This window comes from Nerophis lumbriciformis, linkage group LG14, assembly GCF_033978685.3.
Source record: "Nerophis lumbriciformis linkage group LG14, RoL_Nlum_v2.1, whole genome shotgun sequence".
Taxonomy (NCBI): domain Eukaryota; kingdom Metazoa; phylum Chordata; class Actinopteri; order Syngnathiformes; family Syngnathidae; genus Nerophis; species Nerophis lumbriciformis.
The window spans coordinates 33,317,703-33,343,260 of record NC_084561.2 but is presented as its reverse complement, the minus strand read 5'-3'; the positions used below and the strand labels follow the sequence as shown (position 1 = coordinate 33,343,260).

The window sequence follows — 25,558 nt, the reverse complement described above, 5'->3', positions numbered from 1 at the left end:
CCACTAGTGCAGGCCCTGGGCAAAATATGGCCCGTGGGCCACATGCGGCCCATTAAGATTATCACTCCGGCCAGCAGGATGTTTTATATCATTTTTTAGACCTTTAACATCAAGACTGTAGCTGCCTTTATGATGTGCAGTGCTGTTTTTAAATGACCGTGAGGCTTGAACTATAGAAAGTATTTTAATGATGGAAATCTGCGCTTTTGAGTGTTAAACAAGTTAATACGGTAATTTACGTCACAGCAGCTCAGACCAGGAACAAAGCAGAGTGGGCGGGGTTTGTTTTTAGAGCAGCCAGCCCGAAACGCATGTGTCAGGAACAGATGCAGAAGCAGATTTTTACAACAAATTTCTGCATAAAACTGATAATATATCATATTGTAGGTGTTTATTACACTTTGCATTCATATTTTGCTGGTTTTACATTTGTGTTGTGTTTTGCTTGATTGTAAAAGATGTATCTGGAGGAGCTGGTCTGAGAAGTAAAAGAGGAGCTATGTTCATATGTTGTTAATATTCAGTGTTTTATTGTTCATAGTTACCGGTAATATTGTAAATCCCACTTTCTGTGCAAACCCCGTTTCCATATGATTTGGGAAATTGTGTTAGATGTAAATATAAACGGAATACAATGATTTGCACATAATTTTCAACCCATATTCAGTTGAATATGCTACAAAGACAACATATTTGATGTTCAAACTGATAAACATTTTTTTTTTTGCAAATAATCATTAACTTTAGAATTTGATGCCAGCAACACGTGACAAAGAAGTTGGGAAAGGTGGCAATAAATACTGATAAAGTTGAGGAATGCTCATCAAACACTTATTTGGAACATCCCACAGGTGAACAGGCAAATTGGGAACAAGTGGGTGCCATGATTGGGTATAAAAGTAGATTCCATTAAATTCTCAGTCATTCACAAACTAGGATGGGGCGAGGGTCACCACTTTGTCAACAAATTGTTGAACAGTTTAAGAAAAACCTTTCTCAACCAGCTATTGCAAGGAATTTAGGGATTTCACCATCTACGGTCTGTAATATCATCAAAGGGTTCAGAGAATCTGGAGAAATCACTGCACTTAAGCAGCTAAGCCCGTGACCTTCGATCCCTCAGGCTGTACTGCATCAAAAAGCGACATCAGTGTGTAAAGGATATCACCACATGGGCTCAGGAACACTTCAGAAACCCACTGTCAGTAACTACAGTTGGTCGCTACATCTGTAAGTGCAAGTTAAAACTCTCCTATGCAAGGCGAAAACCGTTTATCAACAACACCCAGAAACGGCGTCGGCTTCGCTGGGCCTGAGCTCATCTAAGATGGACTGATACAAAGTGGAAAAGTGTTCTGTGGTCTGACGAGTCCACATTTCAAGTTGTTTTTGGAAACTGTGGACGTCGTGTCCTCCGGACCAAAGAGGAAAAGAACCATCCGGATTGTTATAGGCGCAAAGTTGAAAAGCCAGCATCTGTGATGGTATGGGGGTGTATTAGTGTACAAGACATGGGTAACTTACACATCTGTGAAGGCACCATTAATGCTGAAAGGTACATACAGGTTTTGGAGCAACATATGTTGCCATCCAAGCAACGTTGCCATGGACGCCCCTGCTTATTTCAGCAAGACAATGCTAAGCCACGTGTTGTATCAACGTGGCTTCATAGTAAAAGAGTGCGAGTACTAGACTGGCCTGCCTGTAGTCCAGACCTGTCTCCCATTGAAAATGTGTGGCGCATTATGAAGCCTAAAATACCACAATGGAGACCCCGGACTGTTGAACAACTTAAGCTGTACATCAAGCAAAAATGGGAAAGAATTCCACCCAAGAAGCTTAAAAAATGTGTCTCCTCAGTTCCCAATCGTTTATTGAGTGTTGTTAAAAGGAAAGGCCATGTAACACAGTGGTGAACATGCCCTTTCCCAACTACTTTGGCACGTCTTGCAGCCATGAAATTCTAAGTTAATTATTATTTGCAAAAAAAAAACAAAGTTTATGAGTTTGAACATCAAATATGTTGTCTTTGTAGTGCATTCAACTGAATATGGGTTGAAAAGGATTTGCAATTCAATGTATTCCGTTTATATTTACATCTACCCCAATTTCCCAACTCATATGGAAACGGGGTTTGTATTTCAATGTACATTTTCGATGTCCCATTCAGTAAAAAACTGTAAAATTCCATTCCGTTTTCTTTGAGGTGGTCTGTCATAACTTTTTTAGAACTCTATTGGACATTGTGACTTTTGGTATTAGTGTTCCTGAAAAAAAGGGACCCAAACATACATACTGTACAGTAGATTTTTACAGCTAAATGTGTGTATATCATTTATACACTCATACACATTGGCCCCCCCCAGACACATTATTTCTCCCAATGTGGCCCCCGAGTCGAAATATTTGCCCAGCTCTGCACTAGTGGTATGCGGGCTCCATCTAGTGGTACGCCAAATAATCACTTAATTAAAGTACAGTCTTTTGTTTTTCTATATTCAAACACAGTGTTAGTGTTCAAACCATGTTAAATATTACTTTGGCCAAAACTATTAAATATACCTGTTTAAAAAAACTTCTGCATTGATTTTCATGAATATTTAGGCCTACCACGCTACTGTATTTTAATGTTGGTCATTACGGTTGTATGTGGCGAGTCACATTTTTTTTCTGAAGGGGTACTAAAGTTTGAGAACCACTGATCGAGACGATACGATTGGAGGCCAGATGACTTTTGCATTTATGCACTTTTATCAATCGATCATCGGAGCGGGTATGCTCATCTCTGTGGAGGACTCACAATGCACCCCTAACATTAAATTCACAAAAGAAAAAAGATGACATGTTAACACCAACAAGGAGGGAAATTCATTTCACAAGTCAACATTTTTGAAATGTAAATAAGAGTGTTTTAGATGGAGCCAGTGCTAATGCGTAAAACGACCCATTGGGTGTAATTTTTACCCAAAATGTAATAAAATAGACATTTTATTATTACCGTATGCTTCTTTTCCTCTCTTCTTAAATACAGTTGCTAAAATATTTAGAAGTGAATATAAGTTACTAAAAGCCCTATTCTCACGTGTTTAATTGAAAAATTGTGTGGATTCTGGCCGCATAGCACTTCCCCCTCTAATTAAGTCTATCACTACGCACCTTCATCTAAGATGCTCCCTTTGAGTGGAAAACCCCTTAAATGTGAAATCTGGCCTTCCGCGTATTCTCCCATCAACTTAAGTACTTTTGTTAAATGCGCCTCTGAGGTTACAGTAAGAACAAAAAACATTATGTTGCACTTGAGGTTTGGATGCAGCGTACATCACAAAATAAAATGACAAAAGAAACTTACAGAAAGCTATCAAATCTATTTTAATTGCTTCAATTGAGACACCAAAAAAATGTCCATTAAGATGAGGATAAAAGTTAAAAAGTTAAAGTACCAATGATTGTCACACACACACTAGGTGTGGTGAAATTATTCTCTGCATTTGACCCATCACCCTCAGGGACCGCATGGAGGAAAATCTATTCACAAGTGGGCCGGAATGGTAAAATCATGGCATGATAACTTAAAAATAAAGACAACTCCAGGTTATCGAGGGTAAATCACACTTAACTTTATCCTTTTCCACACACAACAATGCCATCCTTTAAAGGGGAACATTATCACCAGACCTATGTAAGCGTCAATATATACCTTGATGTTGCAGAAAAAAGACCATATATTTTTTTAACCGATTTCCGAACTCTAAATGGGTGAATTTTGGCGAATTAAACGCCTTTCTATTATTCGCTCTCGGAGCGATGACGTCACACCGGGAAGCAATCCGCCATTATCTCAAACACATTACAAACACCTAGTCAAATCAGCTCTGTTATTTTCCGTTTTTTCGACTGTTTTCCGTACCTTGGAGACATCATACCTCGTCGGTGTGTTGTCGGAGGGTGTAACAACACGAACAGGGACGGATTCAAGTTGCACCAGTGGCCCAAAGATGCAAAAGTGGCAAGAAATTGGACGTTTGTTCCGCACACTTTACCGACGAAAGCTATGCTACGACATAGATGGCAAGAATGTGTGGATATCCTGCGAGGGTATGTCTACAGAATATATTAATTGATGAAAACTGGGCTGTCTGCACTCTCAAAGTGCATGTTGTTGCCAAATGTATTTCATATGCTGTAAACCTAGTTCATAGTTGTTAGTTTCCTTTAATGCCAAACAAACATACCAATCGTTGGTTAGAAGGCGATCGCCGAATTCGTCCTCGCTTTCTCCCGTGTCGCTGGCTGTCGTGTCGTTTTCGTCGGTTTCGCTTGCATACGGTTCAAACCGATATGGCTCAATAGCTTCAGTTTCTTCTTCAATTTCGTTTTCGCTACCTGCCTCCAAACTACAACCATTCGTTTCAATACATGCATAATCTGTTGAATCGCTTAAGCCGCTGAAATCCGAGTCTGAATCCGAGCTAATGTTGCTATACCTTGCTGTTCTATCCGCCAAGTTTGTTTGTATTGGCATCACTGTGTGACGTCACAGGAAAATGGACGGGTGTATATAACGATGGTTAAAATCAGGCACATTGAAGCTTTTTTTAGGGATATTGCGTGATGGGTAAAATTTTGAAAAAAACTTCGAAAAATAAAATAAGCCACTGGGAACTGATTTTTAATGGTTTTAACCATTCTGAAATTGTGATAATGTTCCCCTTTAAGACCCCCGCCACCCTCCGTCCGCCGGCGCAACGCAACCTAGTACGCATGCGCGGAAAATGCGCACGTCATAGTCATCTCCAGTGTTGCTTTGTGTGCAAGTTCTTAAATTTAACTTATCTGAACAATATCCAGTGTTGTGGTATTTCAATTAACTGGCATCCAGTGTGCTGTGGGGCCCTATTGTAGTGAATCACACCTGAGCCATCATAAATTGATCAAATCTTTAATGGACATCTAAACAATTTGATAAAGAACATTTGACATCAATCAAACTAGGGATCTAGATATCTGGTCAGGACACTCCTCACTCTTTTGCCTTCACCTTCATTGTCCATTCGTTTTTGGTGACTTTATATACTCTGGATCTAGACGTTGAGTCCGCGACATACATGGCGGACAATAACTGATACGGTCTGCTTTGCCAGTCCAAATGCATTCGCTGTTTTCTGTAGTTTTCCCTCGTCTTCCCTCGACGACCAGGTAGTACAAAGCACACGCTACCTTTTTTTATCACATCCACGAGAGCTCGCATTTTCGTTGTCTCTCCTTCGACAAATGGACAAAGTTTTTCGCTAAGTAGAATCACAGCTGACATTTGAAAGTTCTCTTGCCGTATTAAAAGTGTTGTATCCGAAATAGCTGCAATCGCTTTCTCTTAAGTAGAGATGTCCGATAATATCGGACTGCCGATATTATCGGCCGATAAATGCTTTAAAATGTAATATCGGAAATGATCGGTATCGGTTTCAAAAAGTAAAATGTATGACTTTTTAAAACGCCGCTGTGTACACGGACGTAGGGAGAAGTACAGAGCGCCAATAAACCTTAAAGGCACTGCCTTTGCGTGCCGGCCCAGTCACATAATATCTACGGCTTTTCACACACAGTGAATGCAGTGCATACTTGGTCAACAGCCATGCAGGTCACACTGAGGGTGGCCATATAAACAACTTTAACACTGTTACAAATATGCGCCACACTGTGAACCCACACCAAATAAGAATGACAAACACATTTCGGGAGAACATCCGCACCGTAACACAACATAAACACAACAGAACAAATACTCAGAACCCCTTGCAGCACTAACCCTTCCGGGACACTACAATATACACCCCCCGCTACCCCGTACCCCCCCCCCCCCTTCCCCCTCCCACCTAACCCTGCCCACCTCAACCTCCTCATGCTCTCTCAGGGAAAACATGTCCCAAATTCCAAGCTGCTGTTTTGAGGCATGTTAAAAAAAAATAATGCACTTTGTGACTTCAATAATAAATATGGCAGTGCCATGTTGGCATTTTTTTCCATAACTTGAGTTGATTTATTTTGGAAAACCTTGTTACATTGTTTAATGCATCCAGCGGGGCATCACTACAAAACTAGGCATAATAATGTGTTAATTCCACGACTGTATATATCGGTATCGGTTGATATCGGAATCGGTAATTAAGAGTTGAACAATATCGGATATCGGCAAAAAAGCCATTATCGGACATCTCTACTCTTAAGGTATTCATGTGTGATATCCAGAAGCGTCTGCACATGTAGAAGAATGAGAAACACAGGTATGTCTGGTTGACTTGCCTTCATATTTCCAGTGGTTAGCTCCGAGCTACGAAACCGCTTTATTATTATTTATCACTTCCTGTGTGGGGGCGGTCTTTCTGGCGTCACTTCCTCTCCGAACTCACTCTGTAAAGGATCAATGAGTCCATACAAAGCTAAGTGACGGAGATTCAAGAATTACCCTTGTAAAAATTTGTCTGAGGAGGAGGAGGACTTTAAACGCTGGTTTAGTGTGGCTGAAACGGGCCTTAGCCTAAACAATTATTCGTTTAAAGGCCTACTGAAACCCACTACTACTGACCACGCAGTCTGATAGTTTATACATCAGTGATGAAATCTTAACATTGCAACACATGCCAATACGGCCGGGTTAGCTTACTAAAGTGCAATTTTAAATTTTGCGCGTAATATCCTGCTGAAAACGTCTCGGTATGATGACGCCTGCGCGTGACGTCACGGATTGTAGAGGACATTTTGGGACAGCATGGCGGCCAGCTATTAAGTCGTCTGTTTTCATCGCAAAATTCCACAGTATTCTGGACATCTGTGTTGGTGAATCTTTTGCAATTTGTTCAATGAACAATGGAGACAGCAAAGAAGAAAGCTGTAGGTGGTAAGCGGTGTATTGCGGCAGGTGTTGTGCCGGATAACACACCCCCGCCGTAGAATGCACCCCCTGACTGTTGTGCCGGATAACATAGCCAGTGTTTCATTGTTTACATTCCCGAAAGATGACAGTCAAGCTTTACCATTGGCCTGTGGAGAACTGGGACAACAGAGACTCTTACCAGGAGGACTTTGAGTTGGATACGCAGACGCGGTACCGTGAGTACGCATGCGGCTGCGGCTTCCAAACATTTGATCGCTTGCCCGTACGTGCGTGCCGCTATGTGCATGTCACGTACGTAACTTTGGGGACTTTGGGGAAATATATGTGCTGTATGAACTTTGGGGAGGTGAATGGTACTTTGGGCTGTGTGATTGAGTGTGTTGTGCAGGTGTTTGAGTTGTATTGGCGGGTTATATGGACGGTAGGGGGGAGGTGTTTGTTATGCGGGATTCATTTGTGGCATATTAAACATAAGCCTGGTTGTGTTGTGGCTAATAGACATATCTTGTGTTTATTTACTGTTTTAGTCATTCCCAGCTGAATATCAGGTCCCACCCGTCTCTCACAGCATCTTCCCTATCTGAATCGCTCCCACTGCCCTCTAGTCCTTCACTCTCACTTTCCTCATCCACAAATCTTTCATCCTCGCTCAAATTAATGGGGAAATCGTCGCTTTCTCGATCCGAATCGCTCTCGCTGCTGGTGGCCATGATTGTAAACAATGTGCGGATGTGAGAAGCTCCACAACCTGTGACGTCACGCACATATCGTCTGCTACTTCCGGTACAGGCAAGGCTTTTTTATCAGCGACCAAAAGTTGGCAACTTTATCGTCGATGTTCTCTACTAAATCCTTTCAGCAAAAATATGGCAATATCGCGAAATGATCAAGTATGACACATAGAATGGACCTGCTATCCCCTTTTAAATAAGAAAATTGCATTTCAGTAGGCCTTTAAGGGGTTAATCGACTTAGTGTAGACATGGCTTAACCCTGCCATATACTATACTGCGATTTGATGCACACGTCAAATTTTGCATACTGGTTCCATCTTTTGGCATATACATAAATGACACGTTAGTAAAACCTTTTTTGTCTTGGATCAGGGGTGGAGGTCTCGGCCTGGTCCTGGCAAGTGCCGGCTTTGGCATGCTCACTGCGCCCATCATGGAGCTCCACAACCAGAAGGGCTACTTCCTGCATCATGTGATCTTTGCTTGCTGCACGCTACTATGTATCATCTGCCTCCTGTTGCTCCCCGAGCCACGCGGTCAACCTTTGCCCGAAACCTTGGCCGACGGAGAGACGTTTACTCGTCGAACGTTGCTCCACCCCGGCGAGCAGCACCTTCTCCTCGCCAAGAGTGACAGGGACTACTCCCGCGTCCACGACACACCACTTCACCTGTCCGCCACCGGGAGTGCTACTGTTGCAGCAGCGACCGCTCTGGCAGCGGTACCCGCCTCATACTCCTTGGCCACTGGCGGGGAGGTCATTGGCAACCACACAATAGCCAATGGGGTATGAACATAACCACGATTTGTTGGGCAACCACTAAGAAGACTGGAGCCCTAAAATAAATGGGGCTGTGTCCTAACTCGCACACTTCCATACTTGGTCTTTTGAGTGCAGAAAGTAGTGCACAGTCAGTACCAGATGTCGCACTTAAAATACCATCTTGGCTAAGTAGCGAAGAGGAAAAAAGTCGTACCAATAAAATATTTCTTGTATCCTTATTTTAACTGTACGGCATATTTTGCAACTGCCAGGTGTCTAATGACGATAAATGATAAATGCACAATTTGGGACAACACTACTTTGTCAAAATTGGCACCCTCAATATCTACAATGTGGACGGAAGTATTTGATTTGAGACACGGCCTGTATTTTGATTTGGAAAACGTTCTGCTAAAGGCCTGATAATAGGTTGTAATAGTAAGGCTGAAATGGAGATATTTTTTTATGATTTGTGGAAAAAATGACAAATGAAGAGTTGCCAAAGTTCCAGTGCAGAAGTCAAGCTGATTTGAGTTTATCTGAAGTCTCCTGCGGCCAACTTTTTTTTAAGAGTCTTTCAGGTCGAAGCCGTCAATGAAGGCAAATAGAACAGTTATCAGTAGATTATGTTTCTTGTATAGTACAAGTTTGGACACGCCTTCTCATTCAATGTGTTGTTTTTATTTTCATGACTATTTACATTGTAGATTGTCACTGAAGGCATCAAAACAATGAACACATGTGGAGTAATGAACTTAACACAAAAAGGTGAAATAACTGGAAACAAATTGGCCCTAGTGTGTGGATGTGAGTGTGAATGTTGTCTGTCTCTGTGTTGGCCCTGCAATGAGGTGGCGACTTGTCCAGGGTGTACCCCGCCTTCCGCCCGATTGTAGCTGAGATAGGCTCCAGCGCCCCCCCGCGACCCCAAAGGGAATAAGCGGTAGAAAATGGATGGATGGATGTTTTATATTCTAGTTCCTTCAAAATAGCCACACTTTGCTCTGATTACTGCTTTGCACACTCTTGGCATTCTCTCGGTGAGCTTCAAGAGGTAGTCACCTGAAATGGTTTTCACTTCACAGGTGTCAGGGTTGATTAGTGGAATTTCTTGCTTTATCAACAGGGTTGGGATCATCAGTTGTGTTGTGATTGAGAAGGTGTGTCCAAACTTTTGGCCTGTACTGTATGTTCTAATTATGAATGCTGAAGAGCGTCCCAAAAATTTCTACTTTTCCCATAATTGCACAGTTGCGTAGGTAACACAAATTCCCTTGGATTTGGAGAATTCAAAGTACTCTACTTCCACTTAACTTAACTGATTCAAACCATTTCAACGTCAAAACCGTTGAAATGGGGACATTTATTTTCCACATTTCAATAATTCCCAGTTTTTTCAGAATTCCATATTAATCAGGCAAAAATATCGCCATTGGAATGAGTGGGTATTTCCTAGGGGTGTAACGGTACACAAAAATGTCGGTTCGGTACGTACCTCGGTTTAGAGGTCACGGTTCGGTTCATTTTCGGTACAGTAAGAAAACAACAAAATATAAATTTTTTGGTTATTTATTTACCAAATTTGTAAACAATGGCATAACATGCATATACACACAGGGTCCATTGCCAGGGTTAATGTGGTCAACATATATAAAATAAAAACTAAATAAGATAAGGCTCAGAATGGTTTCTTAACAAAACCTTTCTACATATAATGTGCTTTTTTTTGATTGATTGATTGAGACTTTTATTAGTAGATTGCACAGTACAGTACATATTCCGTACAATTGACCACTAAATGGTAACACCCCAACAAGTTTTTCAACTTGTTTAAGTCGGGGTCCACGTTAATCAACATTAAACTGCCTCAAGTTGTTGCTCAGATAAAATAAAATGACAAAACTTTTCTTCTACATATAAAAAGTGCAACATTAAACAGTTTCAAGTCAACCTGGCAGTAAGAGGATATATGGGCTCATTGTTCTTCCACCATAGAAGTGGGTCAAAATCTAGTTTTTAATGCAATATGGTCTTAAATCTGCTGCTATAAAATTTTTTATTGCTTTAGCCCTTCCTGACTCGCCGAGGAGAGGCTGCTTGAATGGGATGGTGACGCTTTAAATGGGTTAGCATGTTTGACGTGTTGTCAGAAGCAGCTGCTGAACAATGTCGGCAAACCTCCGTCCTCCATTGTTGTATCACACCGCGAGCCGAAATGTTCCCAAACGGGAGATCTTAACGAGGCAAGAGGGTCTTCCAGCTCTGGCTTTTATATGTTGTCGTAACCCAGGCGTTGCTAGCGTGCCGTGTGTTGTGCCTCGGTGTGCATTGTTTACACAACGTGCGGTCCGCTACTTAATATGTCCGTGTGGAAACTCGTTCGGTACACCTCCGAACAGAACCGAAACGGTTCGATACAAATACACGTACCGTTACACCCCTAGTATTTCCCCAAATTCCGTTGCCCTCCTGTCAAACTCATTGTAGCATCAAAGCTAACAATTTTTCACCAGCCCAAACTTCCGAATTTTCTCGTAATTCCAGATTTTCTATGCAGCATGTCAGTTCAGCCTCAGCTCTTCAGCAGTCATACCCGATTCTTTATTTTGCACTAAATGTCAGGGGACACGATTAAGTGTTTGTGTTTTTCAAGCAATGTGGCAATGCAGGGATTGGCCTAACCACTACCACTGTTTTTGCATGAATGGGCACAAAGTTTAACATGTTTTTTTTCCTTGTTATTTGTGGTCCACAGTGGCACTTTATCCTCTTGACAGGTCACGGGGAGGTCAGTGAAGACATTTTCTTTTCTTTTTTAAAAGTAAGCATTACAGCTGTTTGTGAGGGTGTATGATGGTTGTGTGCCGTGGGCGAACAACCGGAGACCTTAATGCACACAATATGTGTCGCATGCTGGGAATGCTAACAGACCTGAGAGTTGATTGGACATTGAAAGTATATTTTCGATGTCTTATGAAGCATCTCAACATTTTTGAATTTTGTTATTAGTCATTTTGGAAAACCAGTATTTTTTCCTTCACGCTAGCAAGGACAATTTTGTCATCTGAATTGCATCCTTTTCTTGCAAATATCCCACTCCAAATCTCACTGTGTTCTTTGTACTGTGGTAATGATGTAACCCAGCTCCTTTGCTAAACCTAGACAGGAAGCACAATCTTTCTGATTAGACTAGACCAGTATGCCTAGGTTTGGGCTCACTGTTAAGTGTTTATTTATACAAAATATCCCTTTGGACTGCATACAGGTGTGTCAATGTACCTTTTAATGATAATGTGTGAAACATCCACCTTATAGTTAGATATAGTATATAAGCACATTACATAGTAACAGCAAACATTTTGTCTTAGGGTCCACCATCTTTCTTCAGCATTTACTCACATTTTAACCAACCTGTACAATTTGCTAGTTTGTAACTTTTCAATGGAAACAAAAAAAAATACTCAGCCACTAATACTGTTTTGTAAGTGTTATTTTGTTTAATGATACATTTGTACAAAAGCCATAGGCCTACATGTTTTGATAATAAAAAAAAATCACCTAATTTATTATGTCAATAAAAAAAAAAATCACTGAATGCGACTGTGTGGAAGATCTTACTAATGGATCAAAATTTATCCGGATGAAGATCAAGCTCCTTTTTTATTCTATTTTCAACAAGCAGAGAGAGGCTGGAGTCTGTGGCTGCAAGACTGTAACTCACGAACACTTGCTTTTTGGTCTTCTTTGCTGCAAAATATGGCAGAAACAGAGAGCAAGTTTTACATTTGAGTCAAGTTTGGTTCTCAAAACCTACATTTCTATTTAGGTTTGTATTTATATGTTTTCTCCAGGTTGTTTAAGACATTTGAAGTAAACACTATTGAATGTGGACTAGGGATGGGCAAAATCTAAATTCCAAGTCAAATTCCTTGTGTGTTAAACAATAATTCTGATTCTAAGTCTGATATTGCTACCTCCTGCAATAACGATATATATCACAAAATATTATTTGGTATGTAAATTAAAATAGAATCACCTTACTATGGGTTACAAAGGCTCATAATTTTGCTCCTGACGTATGCAGTAATAGATTTATAATAATCATTTCCAGTTGTATTGTTTTCTCAAAAATATTATTAATCTACATGTTAATTTACTGTTAAAAGCTGGTTACTTTCTGCTGTTCAAATGTAGTAAGTAGGTATCTTCTGTTGTTCTATACTTTACATTAGTTTTGAGCGATACTCCAAATGTGACTGTCGATCCAGTAGTTACAGGGTCAGATTTTCAAGATCATTAAATGATTCCTTTTTTGATCTAAAAAAAAAATAAAAATATAACTTTATCAATTAAATATTTCATTAGAGAAGTTTTTCCTATTGGTGACATCAGCAAATTACCCATATATGGTAAAGTTTTACCCAAAAAGCATTGCCCGTGTCCACCATTGTAATAATAAGTTCCTTCTTTTTCGCTATCTTCTTGTTGTGGAGCAGACTGGCTCATAAAATGCACACGCATCCTCTGATGTTGCCATTTCTAATACAAAGTAGAGTATTGTTCAAACCTAACCTATAAAGAGACTACCTATGGAAGCGCAAAAAAATACAACAAAGATGGCGGGAGAAGAAGACGTCAATTTAGAGCCCTGTAAATAAGACAGCCCACAAAACGGTGCATCCTGAAGAGACAGTCAGAAAGAAGCTTGAAAATGGTCTGTAAAACATAATCTATGCAAATTGTTGACAAAAAAAACACCATTACGTGTTATGTAGACCTCAAGGAGGTGTTTTAAATGTAGAAAAAAAATGGTAATATGACCCCTTTAAATGACGCCTCCCCATCTGTGGGTGTTAGTTCGGACTTTTGGAGTTATTAGGAGGCCTGTGCCTCATTCAGACTTGACTTAAATCAATAATGGAGCAGCATCTCCTCATCCGTGGCTCACTAGTGCAATAACAACGCCGGAAATGTGTGCCATTTATAACTGTCCGACCGGAACTCTAATAACAAAAGTTCCTTGGGTGCATAATGTAAACTCACTACACCGGTATGTTTTAGCGCTTTCATGATGAGTTTACTGACAGATATAAGTTAGAACTTTACACTACTTTATATTAAAATTGGCAACAGCGGAGGTTCAATGTCCCATAACAAGAAGATAGAGGAAAAAGAAAAAGCTTATCGATTACGGAGGATGTGCACATTTTTCAGGACTTATGCAGATCCCAAATACAGATCAGCAGGTACCAGAAGGTAAGAAAAGTTGCTTTTGCATAATATTGCGAAACAAAACGCCAGATAATACTGTATGTCTTACCTTATACACACACACACACACACCATAATAATACTTGTATATTGAAGCACAGTACAATCCATCAAGATGTGCGGCTTCATAGCTTACCAGAGTCGTACTAAAACATTTTGATAGATTTTTGAGTGCCGTGTGTAATGTTCTATATTTTCAACGGAACATGTAAAACGTTGGTGTTGTTTACTTGAGTCATATTGCAGTCTACACCTATCTCTTGTGTGTGACTGCCATCATATTGCAGTTTACACGTATCTCTTATGTTTGACTGCCATCTACTTGTCACACTTATCATTACACCATGTACCAAATCAAATAGCTTTGAGGTCGGTAAGCAAAACCAGAATTATTCTGTACATTAGGCGCACCGGGTTATCAGGTGCACTGTTGAAGAAAAAAAAGCGCCTTATAGTCCTGAAAATACGGTAATTTAGCTGTAGAAAAGAACGCTACTTACATGTCTCGTTCTAATACCAAGTCAGGCTGCATGAATTAGTTTTAACATCTACTGGTATTAATTATAAACAGCAGTAAAACTCTTGACGGTTAGTACTGTTTCAAATAAAAATTATCGAAAACATTGCTGGTATAGGTAACGTTTTTTTGGTGAAATGATAGTTCAACACTAGAACAGTTTTATTTTTTTTTACAATTGATCCCTATAGGAAAGATATAAGCCTTAAACTGGATTGGTAAATAAGAAGTGGACCTGTGTTATGGAACAAATAAAGGTCAACTTTGGACATTCTACTATGTAACTTTCCTGTGTAGTTAAATAAAACAATAAAGCACCCAGCAATACCTAATCTCTGTGCCAAAGAATTTGGAGCAGTGTTGGAAGGGTCCCCCATCACTAATGTCGATAATGGCATGGAGTCCTGTAGAAAAGACAGACACGTTTAAGTTGGACTCAATCAAGCTTTATATCAATGTTGTGCATTTCATTTTTTGATACCGACAGTAGTAGACAGTTATAATGATCAACACTTTTAGAGAAGATGCCTCTTCTGTGGACACATTTTTGTAATTTGCCCATACAATAATAAACAGGTTAAATTACATTGTATTAGCTCATATACTTTATGCATATCACAATGCAATGCAAATGTATAATATGTATCATTGTAATTAACAATTCACTTGATCTTTTAATAGCTGGATATAATACATCCGAATATGTCCATCCATCCATCAATTTTCTACCGCTTATTCCCTTCGGGGTTGCGGGGGGGCGCTGGAGCCTATCTCAGCTACAATCGGGCAGAAGGCAAGGTACACCCTGGACAAGTCGCCACCTCATCGCAGATAGACAGACAACATTCACACTCACATTCACACACTAGGGCCAATTTACTGTTGCCAATCAACCTGGTGCATGTCTTATCCGAATATGTAATCCAAAAAATAGAATCGGTTTTAGGGCAGGATGTATTTTATTTAGCCCATAAAATCCCAGACTCTTTTGATGTGTGTTGTACCACGGATCAAATTGAACACATTAAACACATTTGGGTTTATTTTAAAATACTTACAATTGGTGTTAGTCGAAAATGTATTTATTTTACAATTAATAATAATAATAATAATAATGACTCAGTAACTAAGTAACACATTTACTGAGTGGCATATTACAAATTTCCATTTAACGTATTATGTAAATCGTTTTATATTAATTAAAGAGATACAGTGAGAACAATTTGAATGTTATTAGTAACACTAAGAGTGGATCGGGAGATCGACAGGCGGATCGGTGCGGCGTCTTCAGTAATGCGGACGCTGTATCGATCCGTTGTGGTGAAGAAGGAACTGAGCCGGAAGGTAAAGTTCTCAATTTACCGGTCAATCTACATTCCCATCCTCACCTATGGTCATGAGCTTTGGGTTATGACCGAAAGGACAAGATCACGGGTACAAGCGGCCGAAATGAGTTTCCTCCGCCAGGTGGTGGGGCTCTCCCTTAGAGATAGGGTGAGAAGCTCTGTCATCTGGGAGGAACTAAAAGTAAAGCCGCTGCTCCTCCACATCGAGAGAAGCCAGATGAGGTGGTTCTGGCATCTGGTCAGGATGCCACACAAACGCCTCCCTCGGGAGGTTTTTAGGGCACGTCCGACCGGTGGGAGGCCACGGGGATGACCCAAGACACGTTGGGAAGACTATGTCTCCCGGCTGACCTGGGAACGCCTCAGGATCCCCTGGGAGGAGCTGGGCGAAGTGACTGGGGAGAGGGAAGTCTGGGCTTCCCTGCTTAGGCTGCGGCCCCCGGCGACCCGACCTCGGATAAGCAGAAGAAAATGGATGGATAGTCCTGCCTGTGTCTTTTAGAGTCCATTTTAAAAGTATCTTACTCGTTTTTAAATCCTTACGTGGTCTTGCCCCACCTTACCTCTCTGAGTTGCTCCACCTCTATGCACCCACCCGGTCCCTCAGGTCAGCTGATCCTGGAGGAACCCAAATCAAAGCGCAAGCTCAGAGGAGACAGGGCCTTCTCTGTTGCGGGTCCCAAACTCTGGAACGATCTCCCTCTCCATGTGAGACAGGCCCCTTCTTTGGCTATTTTTAAGATCCTTCTTTAAAACCAATTTTTATTCACTGGCTTTTAACCCAGCATGAGACTTTAAACTGTTTTTAACTTTTTTAACTGCTTTTTATCTAACAAATTGTTCTTAGGGTAATTTGTATTTGCTTTTTCAATGTGTATTTTACTTCTGTTTTAAATATTATTTTTTAGTCTGTACTTGGCCTCTATTTCTTTGTGGTGTACAGTTTTATTCACTGGCTTTTAACCCAGCATGAGACTTTACACTATTTTTAACTTTTTTTTAGCTTTTTACCTAACAAATTGTTCTTAGGGTAATTTGCTTTTTCAATGTGCATTTTACTTCTGTTTTAGATGTTATTTTTTAGTCTGTGCCTCTATTTCTTTGTGGTGTACAGCCCTTTGTTCTTCAACTGTGGTTGTTTTTAAAGGGCTTTATAAATAAAGTTGGTATGGTATAGTAACACTATTAAAGCATTAAAATTGATTAATTGGCTTAAAATTATATTTAATGGCAAAAGTAAGTGGCAATTCGCTAGCATGCTTCCTTTTATCCTCAATATGTAGTGAAAATGATGTCCTTGTATCATCAATTTGTAGTGAAAATTATGTTTTGCAAAGGAATTTGAAATACATTTAAAATTAAATATAAATCAATATGTCCCTTGAGGAAGTTTTAAATTGCGTACATTTATATAAAAAAACGCATATAGGATAATACAAATGCGAATACAACTTTGCATGGATGCACTGTAAATCTATACTTAGTAATATAATGTAGTTTGGCGTTAAAGGAGAACATACAATAGTTATTATCAAACGGTCATTTAGTATTTCCTTAATAGCATATCAAAGGCAACACATTTGTGTGACGGCCTCTTGGAACGTCGTCGTTAATCAAAAACAAAAACGTCAAAAACAACCGACGTGTTTCCTCACGTATTTGCTGCTCATTGAAACCGCCAAGTTGGACAAAAGTGGGCTCGAACCAATCCACAGGAAAAAGCCGCCGCTGAGCTTCATAATGTGAAAGTGGACCGTCTGCTCCAGGATCCTCTCAGAAAAATTGTGAACTGAAATGGGATTCAAACTCTCACCGTTGCGTACTTCATTCATTTTCCTCGAATGTTTATTATTTACGAAGGCAGAGACGACAAGTTACAGCGGGAGAAACAACTTCCGGGTTGGGAACAGAAAAGCAGGTCAAAGCCGTCGAAGCATCCGGTGCTCGGGAGAATCTCATCTATGAGGTGAATTGCCGCTCCCTACTGGTCTTTGTACTGCATTGCACTTATTCATACTGTACACGACGTTTCGGGCTTTAAACTTGAAAACGGCTGTGGAAATATTGGCGTGACGTATGTTTAGATATGCTCCTTTACAACGAAGCCAAACACACGATTTCTGGGGCGTTCGTGTGGCAGCCATGGTTTAATTTTTCCAACAGTGCCTCCCTATGGCCACAGGTTGTATTACATACAACAACACGAGTTAATCCAAGCGAACATACACTATATTGCCAAAAGTATTTGGCCACCCATAAATATGATCAGAATCCATCCATCCATCCATTTTTCTACCGCTTATTCCCTTCGGGGTCGCGGGGGTGCTGGAGCCTATCTCAGCTACAATCGGGCTAGTTGTCCGAATCACTGAGCCCGGCCACAGGTGTATAAATTTATACACCTGTGGCCAGTCTCCATGCCGAAGTGCTTGATTTTAATCAAGCACTTAGGCATGGAGACTGTTTCTACAAACGGGTTATACAAACCCCGTTTCCATATGAGTTGGGAAATTGTGTTAGATGTAAATATAAACGGAATACAATGATTTGCAAATCATTTTCAACCCATATTCAGTTGAATATGCTACAAAGACAACATATTTGATGTTCAAACTGATCAACTTTTTTTTGTTGTTGCAAATAATCATTAACTTTAGAAATTGATGCCAGCAACACGTGACAAAGAAGTTGGGAAAGGTGGCAATAAATAATGATAAAGTTGAGGAATGCTCATCAAACACTTATTTGGAACATCCCACAGGTGAACAGGCCAATTTAAGAACATGTGGGTGCCATGATTGGGTATAAAAGCAGCATCCATGGCAATCACACACAAACAAGGATGGGGCGAGGGTCACAACTTTGTGAACAAATGCGTGAGCAAATTGTCGAACAGTTTAAGAACATTTCTCAACAAGCTATTGCAAGGAATTTAGGGATTTCACCATCTACGGTCTGTAATATCATCAAAAGGTTTAGAGAATCTGGAGAAATCACTGCACGTAAGCAATGATATTACGGACCTTTAATCCCTCAGGCGGTACTGCATTAAAAAGCGACATCAGTGTGTAAATTATATCACCACATGGGCTCTGGAACACTTCAGAAAACCACTGTCAGTAACTACAGTTGGTCGCTACATCTGTAAGTGCAAGTTGATAAAAGCCATTTATCAACAACACCCAGAAACGCTGCCGGCTTCGCTGGGCCCAAGTTCATCTAAGATGGACTGATGCAAAGTGGAAAAGTGTTCTGTGGTCTGACGAGTCCACATTTCAAATTGTTTTTGGAAACTGTGGACGTCGTGTCCTCCGGACCAAAGAGGAAAAGACCCATCCGGATTGTTATAGGCACAAAGTTCAAAAGCCAACATCTGTGATGGTATGGGGGTATTAGTGCCCAAGGCATGGGTAACTTACACATCTGTGAAGGCACCATTAATGCTGAAAGGTATAGACAGGTTTTGGAGCAACTTATGTTGCCATCCAAGCAACGTTATCATGGACGCCCCTGCTTATTTCAGCAAGACAATGCCAAGCTATGTGTTACAATAGCGTGGCTTCATAGTAAAAGAGTGCGGGTACTAGACTGGCCTGCCTGTAGTTCAGACCTGTCTCCCATTGAAAATGTGTGGCGCATTATGAATTGTAAAATATGACAACTGAGACCCAGGACTGTTGAACAACTTAAGCCGTCATCAAGCAAGAATGGAAAATAATTCCACCTGAAAAGCTTAAACAATTGGTTTCTTCAGTTCCCAAACATTTACTGAGTGTTGTTAAAAGGAAAGGCCATGTAACACAGTGGTAAAAATGTCCCTTTTTTGCAATGTGTTGCTGCCATTAAATTCTAAGTTAATGATTATTTGCCAAAAAAAAATAAAAATGTTTCTCAGTTCGAACATTAAATATATTGTCTTTAAAGTGTATTCAATTGAATATAAGTTGAAATGGATTTGCAAATCATTGTATTCTGTTTTTATTTACGAATTACACAATGTGCCAACTTCACTGGTTTTGGTGTTCGTAATTGCATTACAACCAGTTTTCAAGCTTGGCAGACTTAACAATCACCACTTCTCCGACCCTACTTCTAGTTTGTTTCCTGACCCGCGCATTCTGAACCACATGTCAACTTAATCCACTTCCCTTCATTGGGGATTTTCTGTCTGCTGTGAAAGGCTTATCTTCGGTTGGATAAGAGCAACTGGAACCTGCAGCCAAGAACAAGCCTACATCTCCAGGGAGAAAAGGTAGATTAAAAAGGGCTAGAGTTTTTTTTATTCATTAATTGAGTAAAAAACATTAGGAAGTGCAGTGTATTAACATACTTGCTAGTCTGAAGACATACTTTGTTGCAATGCTTATAGGGATTATTTGCTGGACTGCCAAGGAGTGACAGTCTATGGAAAATGAACCGCTATGTCATGCTCAAACAACTGGGGGACGGTACCTATGGAAGTGTGCTCCTAGGCAGGAGCAATGAAACCGGGGAGCTGGTTGCCATAAAAAGGCAAGTTCAAACCACTAATGTGTGCACAATAGGAAGATGTAACAGGGTCTGACTGTGTTCTTTGCAGCTAATTTGAAAAGTCAGTGCAGCAGTTCGTGACAAAGCAAGTTATTTTAAGGAGTGACAGTCAGAGAGCTCACATTTAGAAATACAAACATAGTTATACCTCAAAGTGTGGTATAGCTTCTGTATTTTTAATAAATGATCACTTTAAATCTTCTCGTTTTAAGGGTTTGATTATTGCTTTCATTTTTCTTCATTGCTTTTGCAAGACTAGGCAAATGGGGACAGCTGAATGTTTTTCGAGACCTCTAACACACAGGTTGCATACCCCTGGAACTAGAAAATGGCAAATCAAAGAAACATGTTCAAAACAGGTTGTAGAAAAAAATGGAAGCATATTTAACTTAGTTTAAAGGGATAGGCGATCTCTCTCTAGGGGTCTGCCCGAAGGTAGGTCCAGTCCTTAAAGCATCCGCTTCACTGCTCTCCTCTTGACATGTTCGTAGGACATGTAGCTTTCTGGATCTTCTCCCCCCCGGAGGCCTCTTGCCCTCCACTCTACTTTCAATCATGAACACTAGCAGATCTACGGGACGTAGCGCTTGGCTCTCTGCCTTCTGTGGACGATGTACACTGTAGCCTTTTCTTCTCCAACCTGCCATAGCACTTCATTACTTATCTTTGTGACCACTGTATGTTCATGATGCTCGCTCCTCCACGTCCACATCTCGCAGTTTTTCAGTTGTCTGATCTCTTCTTTGTGAAGTGTCCATGTTTCTGCACCGTACAGCAATGTACTCCAGACCACCATCTTCACTATTCACCTTTTCAAGGACATACTAAAGGTCTTTGTCAGCAGTTCTTTTCTCATAGAAAACGCATCTTTACCACTTACGGTCCTTGACTTGATCTCTTTGTCACAGTATCCATCTTGGACAGTTATACTGCCAAGTTAGGAAACGATGTCACTTGGTTTAGCTGTACACCACCAAGGCAGATCATAAATTCCTCCCCCAGCTGCTTTGAGATCTTCATCACCTTTGTTTTATTCTTCTGCGGTGTCATGTATCTTGGTCATCATGAGTTGTAACGTTACCGGGCCAGCTACTGTTGCCTGGTCATCCGCATATCTCACTGTCTTGATGACCGTCTCCTACAGGAATGCTGTCATCCACCTGACGTGAGGCATCCCTCAGCATGGCTTCAGCATAGATAGACATTAAACAGCAAGGGTGAGGAACAAAGCCTGTCTGGTTACACGTCCGATCACAGCAGGATCTGTCATACTATCCTTCAGCCTGACTGTTTGGGTGGCGATAGCTGAAAGTCTAATTTGTTTAGAGGACTAACTCTAGGAAAGATGGTGTGTCCATCAGAACACAGGAGGAAGGGATGACATAGGCATATGTTGATAGCACTGATATATTTTTATAAACTGTCAAAGTTAACGCGATAATCAAGCGCTACTATACATTTTAATAACGGCACTCATTTTTTTAACAGGCGATTAACGCACACATGTCCTTTTTGACCATCGGGCGGTGCCGTAGCGGGGGGGAACTTGGCTGCAGTTCTCTTGCAACTTATGAGCCACAAGCGAGCACAAATTGACAAAGAAAAGTTGTCTACCTTGTGGAAATATCAGGTTCAAAGCCATAGCAAGTTGTTCTCCTGACAAGAAAGGAATATTTTTCTCCGTGAGAAGAGATGACATCCCTGCAGCAGAGGTGGGTGGTGATTCACTTCCGTGTTCAGGTTACGGTTAAGGCATACTTGCCAACCCTACCGATTTTCCCGGGAGACTCTCAAATTTCAGTGCCCCTCCCGATAATCTCCCGTGGCAACCATTCTCCCGAATTTCGCCCGATTTCCACCCGGACAACAATATTGGGGGCGTGCTTAAAGGCACTGCCTTTAGCGTCCTCTCTCACCTGAAAACGAGACTATTATATATGTTTCCGTTATCCATAGGTTTATCTATAACCCATAAAGTAGGCGGGCACGGAGCTATTTCTCAGCGTGTGTTTATTCCAGCCGGCACGTTAATACACTGACACGAAACATCCGGATTCCCATCATGCATTGCTTCGAAACTACGGCAAGTAGTAATGTCCAAAAACATAACAGAGACGAAGCAGAAGAACGAAGAAGAGACATGACGACGACGAGTAAGAAGAAGAAGTACGCTTGCAAGTTCCAAAATGATTGAAAAAAATAATTTCAGTTCATCCAGGACAGCCCCCCCCGCACCCCCCCATCTCCCGAATTCTAAGATCTCAAGGTTGGCAAGTATGGTTTAAGGTGCAGTGATAACATAACATTTAGATCGTTGCTGTGACTGATTTAGTAAGTAAGATGACATAAAAGCGCAACAGAAATGAAAGACGGTCGGCAGGAAGTCGAAAGGAGACTTTTTTTTTAATTTTTTTTTTATTGCTAACAGTCCATCCAACATCAAAACATGTCGAGACCCTTTCTTAAACCAGTCACTTTTCCGGCTTCAAAATAAAAGCGCTACGCTATACGTCCGGTTTAACGACATTAACAAAATAAAAATGTCTTACACTACGATCATGCTTTGTCAATAGGGATGGGCACCAGATCTGGTACTTTTTTGGCACCGACCGAAACCAGCCGATACTATGTCACGTTTGTTTGAATCAACATCTGCGAGTAGCAAATACTTGTCTTAAAGATGTACTATTTGGATTTCCACTATATGAGAAAAAACTTGAAAGGGAATTTTACATTTGCAACTTCATTATACTATTGGCTAAGTTTTATATTCATAAATTTAATGTTGTCAATACCCAACCTGTTTTTTGTGCCTTTAAAAAAAGAGAACTTTACTGTAAAACGCTATCTAACTCTAGCAACCAAAAATGGTTTAAAAAACTATAATGCTATGCTCCAAATTTAAAATATTTACAGAACGTGTGTGAGCTTATAACTATACACATTACTATATATATATATATATATATATATATATATATATATATATATATATATATATATATATATATATATATACAGTATATATATATATATCTACAGTATATATATGTTTTATATTCTACTATAATTACTTTATTGAATTAACAATCCCCTGGCGCTGTGTTGTATTGTTTATGTACGTGTTTTAATTGTCTTTGTTATAATTTCATGTTTTCGAATGTTTTTAAATGTTGAACTTTATAAATAAAGTTTTTTGTTTTTTTTAAAGAGTGGCAAGTACTTGCTAGCACTTGAGAGGAAAACAGCCGATTTTGAAGCCGACATACTCTTGGTAATCTTGCAACCCATCAATGTTTCATGACAAAAACCCAACCATGCCAAATAGAAAACGCTCTAAAGTGTGGCTCGTCTTTTCCAAATGCGATGCATATTACGCTCTCTGCAATATTTGTGACGCCAAAATCAAGGCAAGTGGCGGGAATACTTCCAATCTGGTTATACACAGGATTTTTCTCATGGCTGAAGAGTGCAGCCGAGTTAGATGTACGACTGCAACTCCTGCATTTGGCACCTTTAGTGACTCGACTGCAGCCAAAAACACGGAGGGAAAAATGGCGTTAACATTTGGTGACGATAACAGCGACATCATCATCCTCTACGTCTGCTCCAGGTAAAAAGCCTACTGTATAGGAATACGTTAGCTTTGCATTTTAACTATCAATGGTTATCATAATCAGTTCGGTTCCTTGTACTGTAATGTGAAGTTTTTGCTTAAATTTCATTTGTAGTTTAATACTTTTGAAAATAAAACAAAAAACAAGTGAACTTTATTTTTACTCCCTCTTTTGCTTATTTGTTTTGAACTTAATTGCCTTAATTGCTTCCTTGGACCCCCATCACATACCGTATTTTCCGCACTATAAGGGGCACCGGATTATAAGGCGCACCTTCAATGAATGGCCTATTTTAAAACTTTGTTCATATATAAGGCGCACCACATTATAAGGCGCATAGAATAGACGCTACAGTAGAGGCTGGGGTTGCGAGACCTGTTGTGGCTCAATAATGGTCCATATATAAGGCGCACCGGATTATAAGGCGCACTGTCAGCTTTTGAGAAAATTTGAGGTTTCTAGGTGCGCTTTATAGTGCGGAAAATACGGTATTTTCCAGATGGAAAAAGAAAGGAGTACATGGAGCCAGGTTTTATTTTCTGCATGACTAAAAAAAAACAAAAAAAACAATTGCAAACATGTTATTATACAAATAATTGGATATTGTTTTGATATATTTGATGATAAAGATAAATAAATATGTTACATTTAAACATTTTAACATTTCATTATTACACAAATAAACATTTTTTTTACCACATGAACTCAGACAAAAGTACCAAAAACTGGTACCATTGAGTACCGGTATCAATTCCCAGGTACCAGGCGTACGGTATCGATTTAAATGTGAAAGTCACCCATTGTAACATCTGTTAGGTCTGGACCCCAGATGCAGAGGCGGAACAGCAGGTGAAAGGCTAGAGACAACTGGGCAAATATAAAGTAGCCAAAAGTAACAAAGGTGAACACTGGAAACAGTGGAGTGCTGGCAGGTTTCACAGGAAGGCGTGACGAAGTCAAAGAACCAGCAACAAGTTGCCCGTTCCCCTCAGCTTAATAAGCAACAATACTACATGAATAATGGGGCGGCATGGCATAGTGGGTAGAGCAACCGTGCCAGAACCCTGAGGGTTGCAGGTTCGCTCCCCGCCTCTTACCATCCAAAAAAATTGCTGCCGTTGTGTCCTTGGGCGGGACACTTCACCCTTTGCCCCCGGTGCCACTCACACCGGTGAATTGAATGATGAATGATAGGTGGTGGTCGGAGGGGCCGTTGGCGCAAATTGCAGCCACGCTTCGGTCAGTCTACCCCAGGGCAGCTGTGGCTATGAAAGTAGCTTACCACCACCAGGTGTGAATGATTGATGGGTTCTACATGTAAAGCGACTTTGGGTACTTAGAAAAGCGCTATATAAATCCCAGTTATTATTATTATTATTAAGGTGTGCCCAATTGTCTCGCCTCCAGCTGCAACCAAGTCTGTAATCAACAGAAGAGAGAGAGTGAGAAACTGCCAAGGGGAAAAAGCAGACAAAACAATGCAAACATGGGAAATGTAAAACATGACACGACCCCCTCTCTTAATGGACGCCTCCTGGCAGCCGACCTGACTTTTCTGGAAAACGGTTATAAAACTTACGCAATAGAGAGAGGGTCAAGAATGAACGCGCAGCAGATCCAAGACTTGTCCTCCGGGGCGTACCACTCCCAGTCGACCAGATACTGAAAACCCCTTCCCCTTCTCACGTCAAGAATGGCCTTGACAGTAAATGCTGGGTGGCCATTGAGCAGCCTAGGAAGGGGAAGAGGCACAACTGGAGGGCTCACGGTGCTGGAGGCAATTGGTTTCAAGAGAGAGATATGGAACGTGGGGTGCATCTTGGGTAGTTGGATCTGGACAGAAGAAGGGTTAATAACATGCTCCACAGTGTATGATACAATAAACCTG

The 25,558-nt window shown here is 40.6% G+C and overlaps 3 protein-coding genes across 5 annotated transcripts in view; 2 read left to right on the top strand and 1 right to left on the bottom strand.

The window, feature by feature from the left end:
- LOC133616400 (solute carrier family 22 member 23) overlaps nt 1-11,326 on the top strand; it is a 54,390-nt gene extending 43,064 nt beyond the window's left edge. The window contains exon 10 of the mRNA XM_061975600.2: nt 7,999-11,326. Coding sequence (XP_061831584.1) covers nt 7,999-8,419 — 421 coding nt within the window. The 3' untranslated portion in view covers nt 8,420-11,326. The remainder of the gene's footprint in view (nt 1-7,998) is intronic.
- A 12-nt stretch (nt 11,327-11,338) lies between these two features.
- psmg4 (proteasome (prosome, macropain) assembly chaperone 4) lies at nt 11,339-17,355 on the bottom strand. The gene is made up of 3 exons (XM_061975601.2): nt 17,179-17,355; nt 14,506-14,581; nt 11,339-12,136 (listed from the first exon to the last, which is right to left on the bottom strand). The coding sequence occupies exons 1-3, from the start codon at nt 17,353-17,355 to the stop codon at nt 12,015-12,017; spliced, it is 375 nt and encodes a 124-aa protein (XP_061831585.1). The 3' UTR covers nt 11,339-12,014.
- Nucleotides 17,342-25,558, top strand: part of LOC133616399 (serine/threonine-protein kinase MAK-like) — a 67,726-nt gene continuing 59,509 nt past the window's right edge. The window contains exons 1-3 of one of the 3 annotated variants that reach the window (XM_061975598.2): nt 17,342-17,489; nt 19,620-19,775; nt 19,893-20,035. In XM_061975598.2, coding sequence (XP_061831582.2) covers nt 19,935-20,035 — 101 coding nt within the window. In that variant the 5' untranslated portion in view covers nt 17,342-17,489; nt 19,620-19,775; nt 19,893-19,934. The remainder of the gene's footprint in view (nt 17,490-19,619; nt 19,776-19,892; nt 20,036-25,558) is intronic. The other 2 variants (XM_061975599.2, XM_061975597.2) reach the window with 2 other exon arrangements.

Bases quoted from the DNA above. Each gene is read 5' to 3' on its own strand.
- psmg4 (XM_061975601.2), bottom strand. From the start codon at position 17,355: ATGAATGAAGTACGCAACGGTGAGAGTTTGAATCCCATTTCAGTTCAC. The intron at 14,582-17,178 runs GTGAGGAAACAC...TCTTTTCTACAG, and splicing joins TTTCAATGAGCAGCAAATAC to GACTCCATGCCATTATCGAC. The intron at 12,137-14,505 runs GTATTGCTGGGT...CATATTTTGCAG, and splicing joins TTCTTTGGCACAGAGATTAG to CAAAGAAGACCAAAAAGCAA.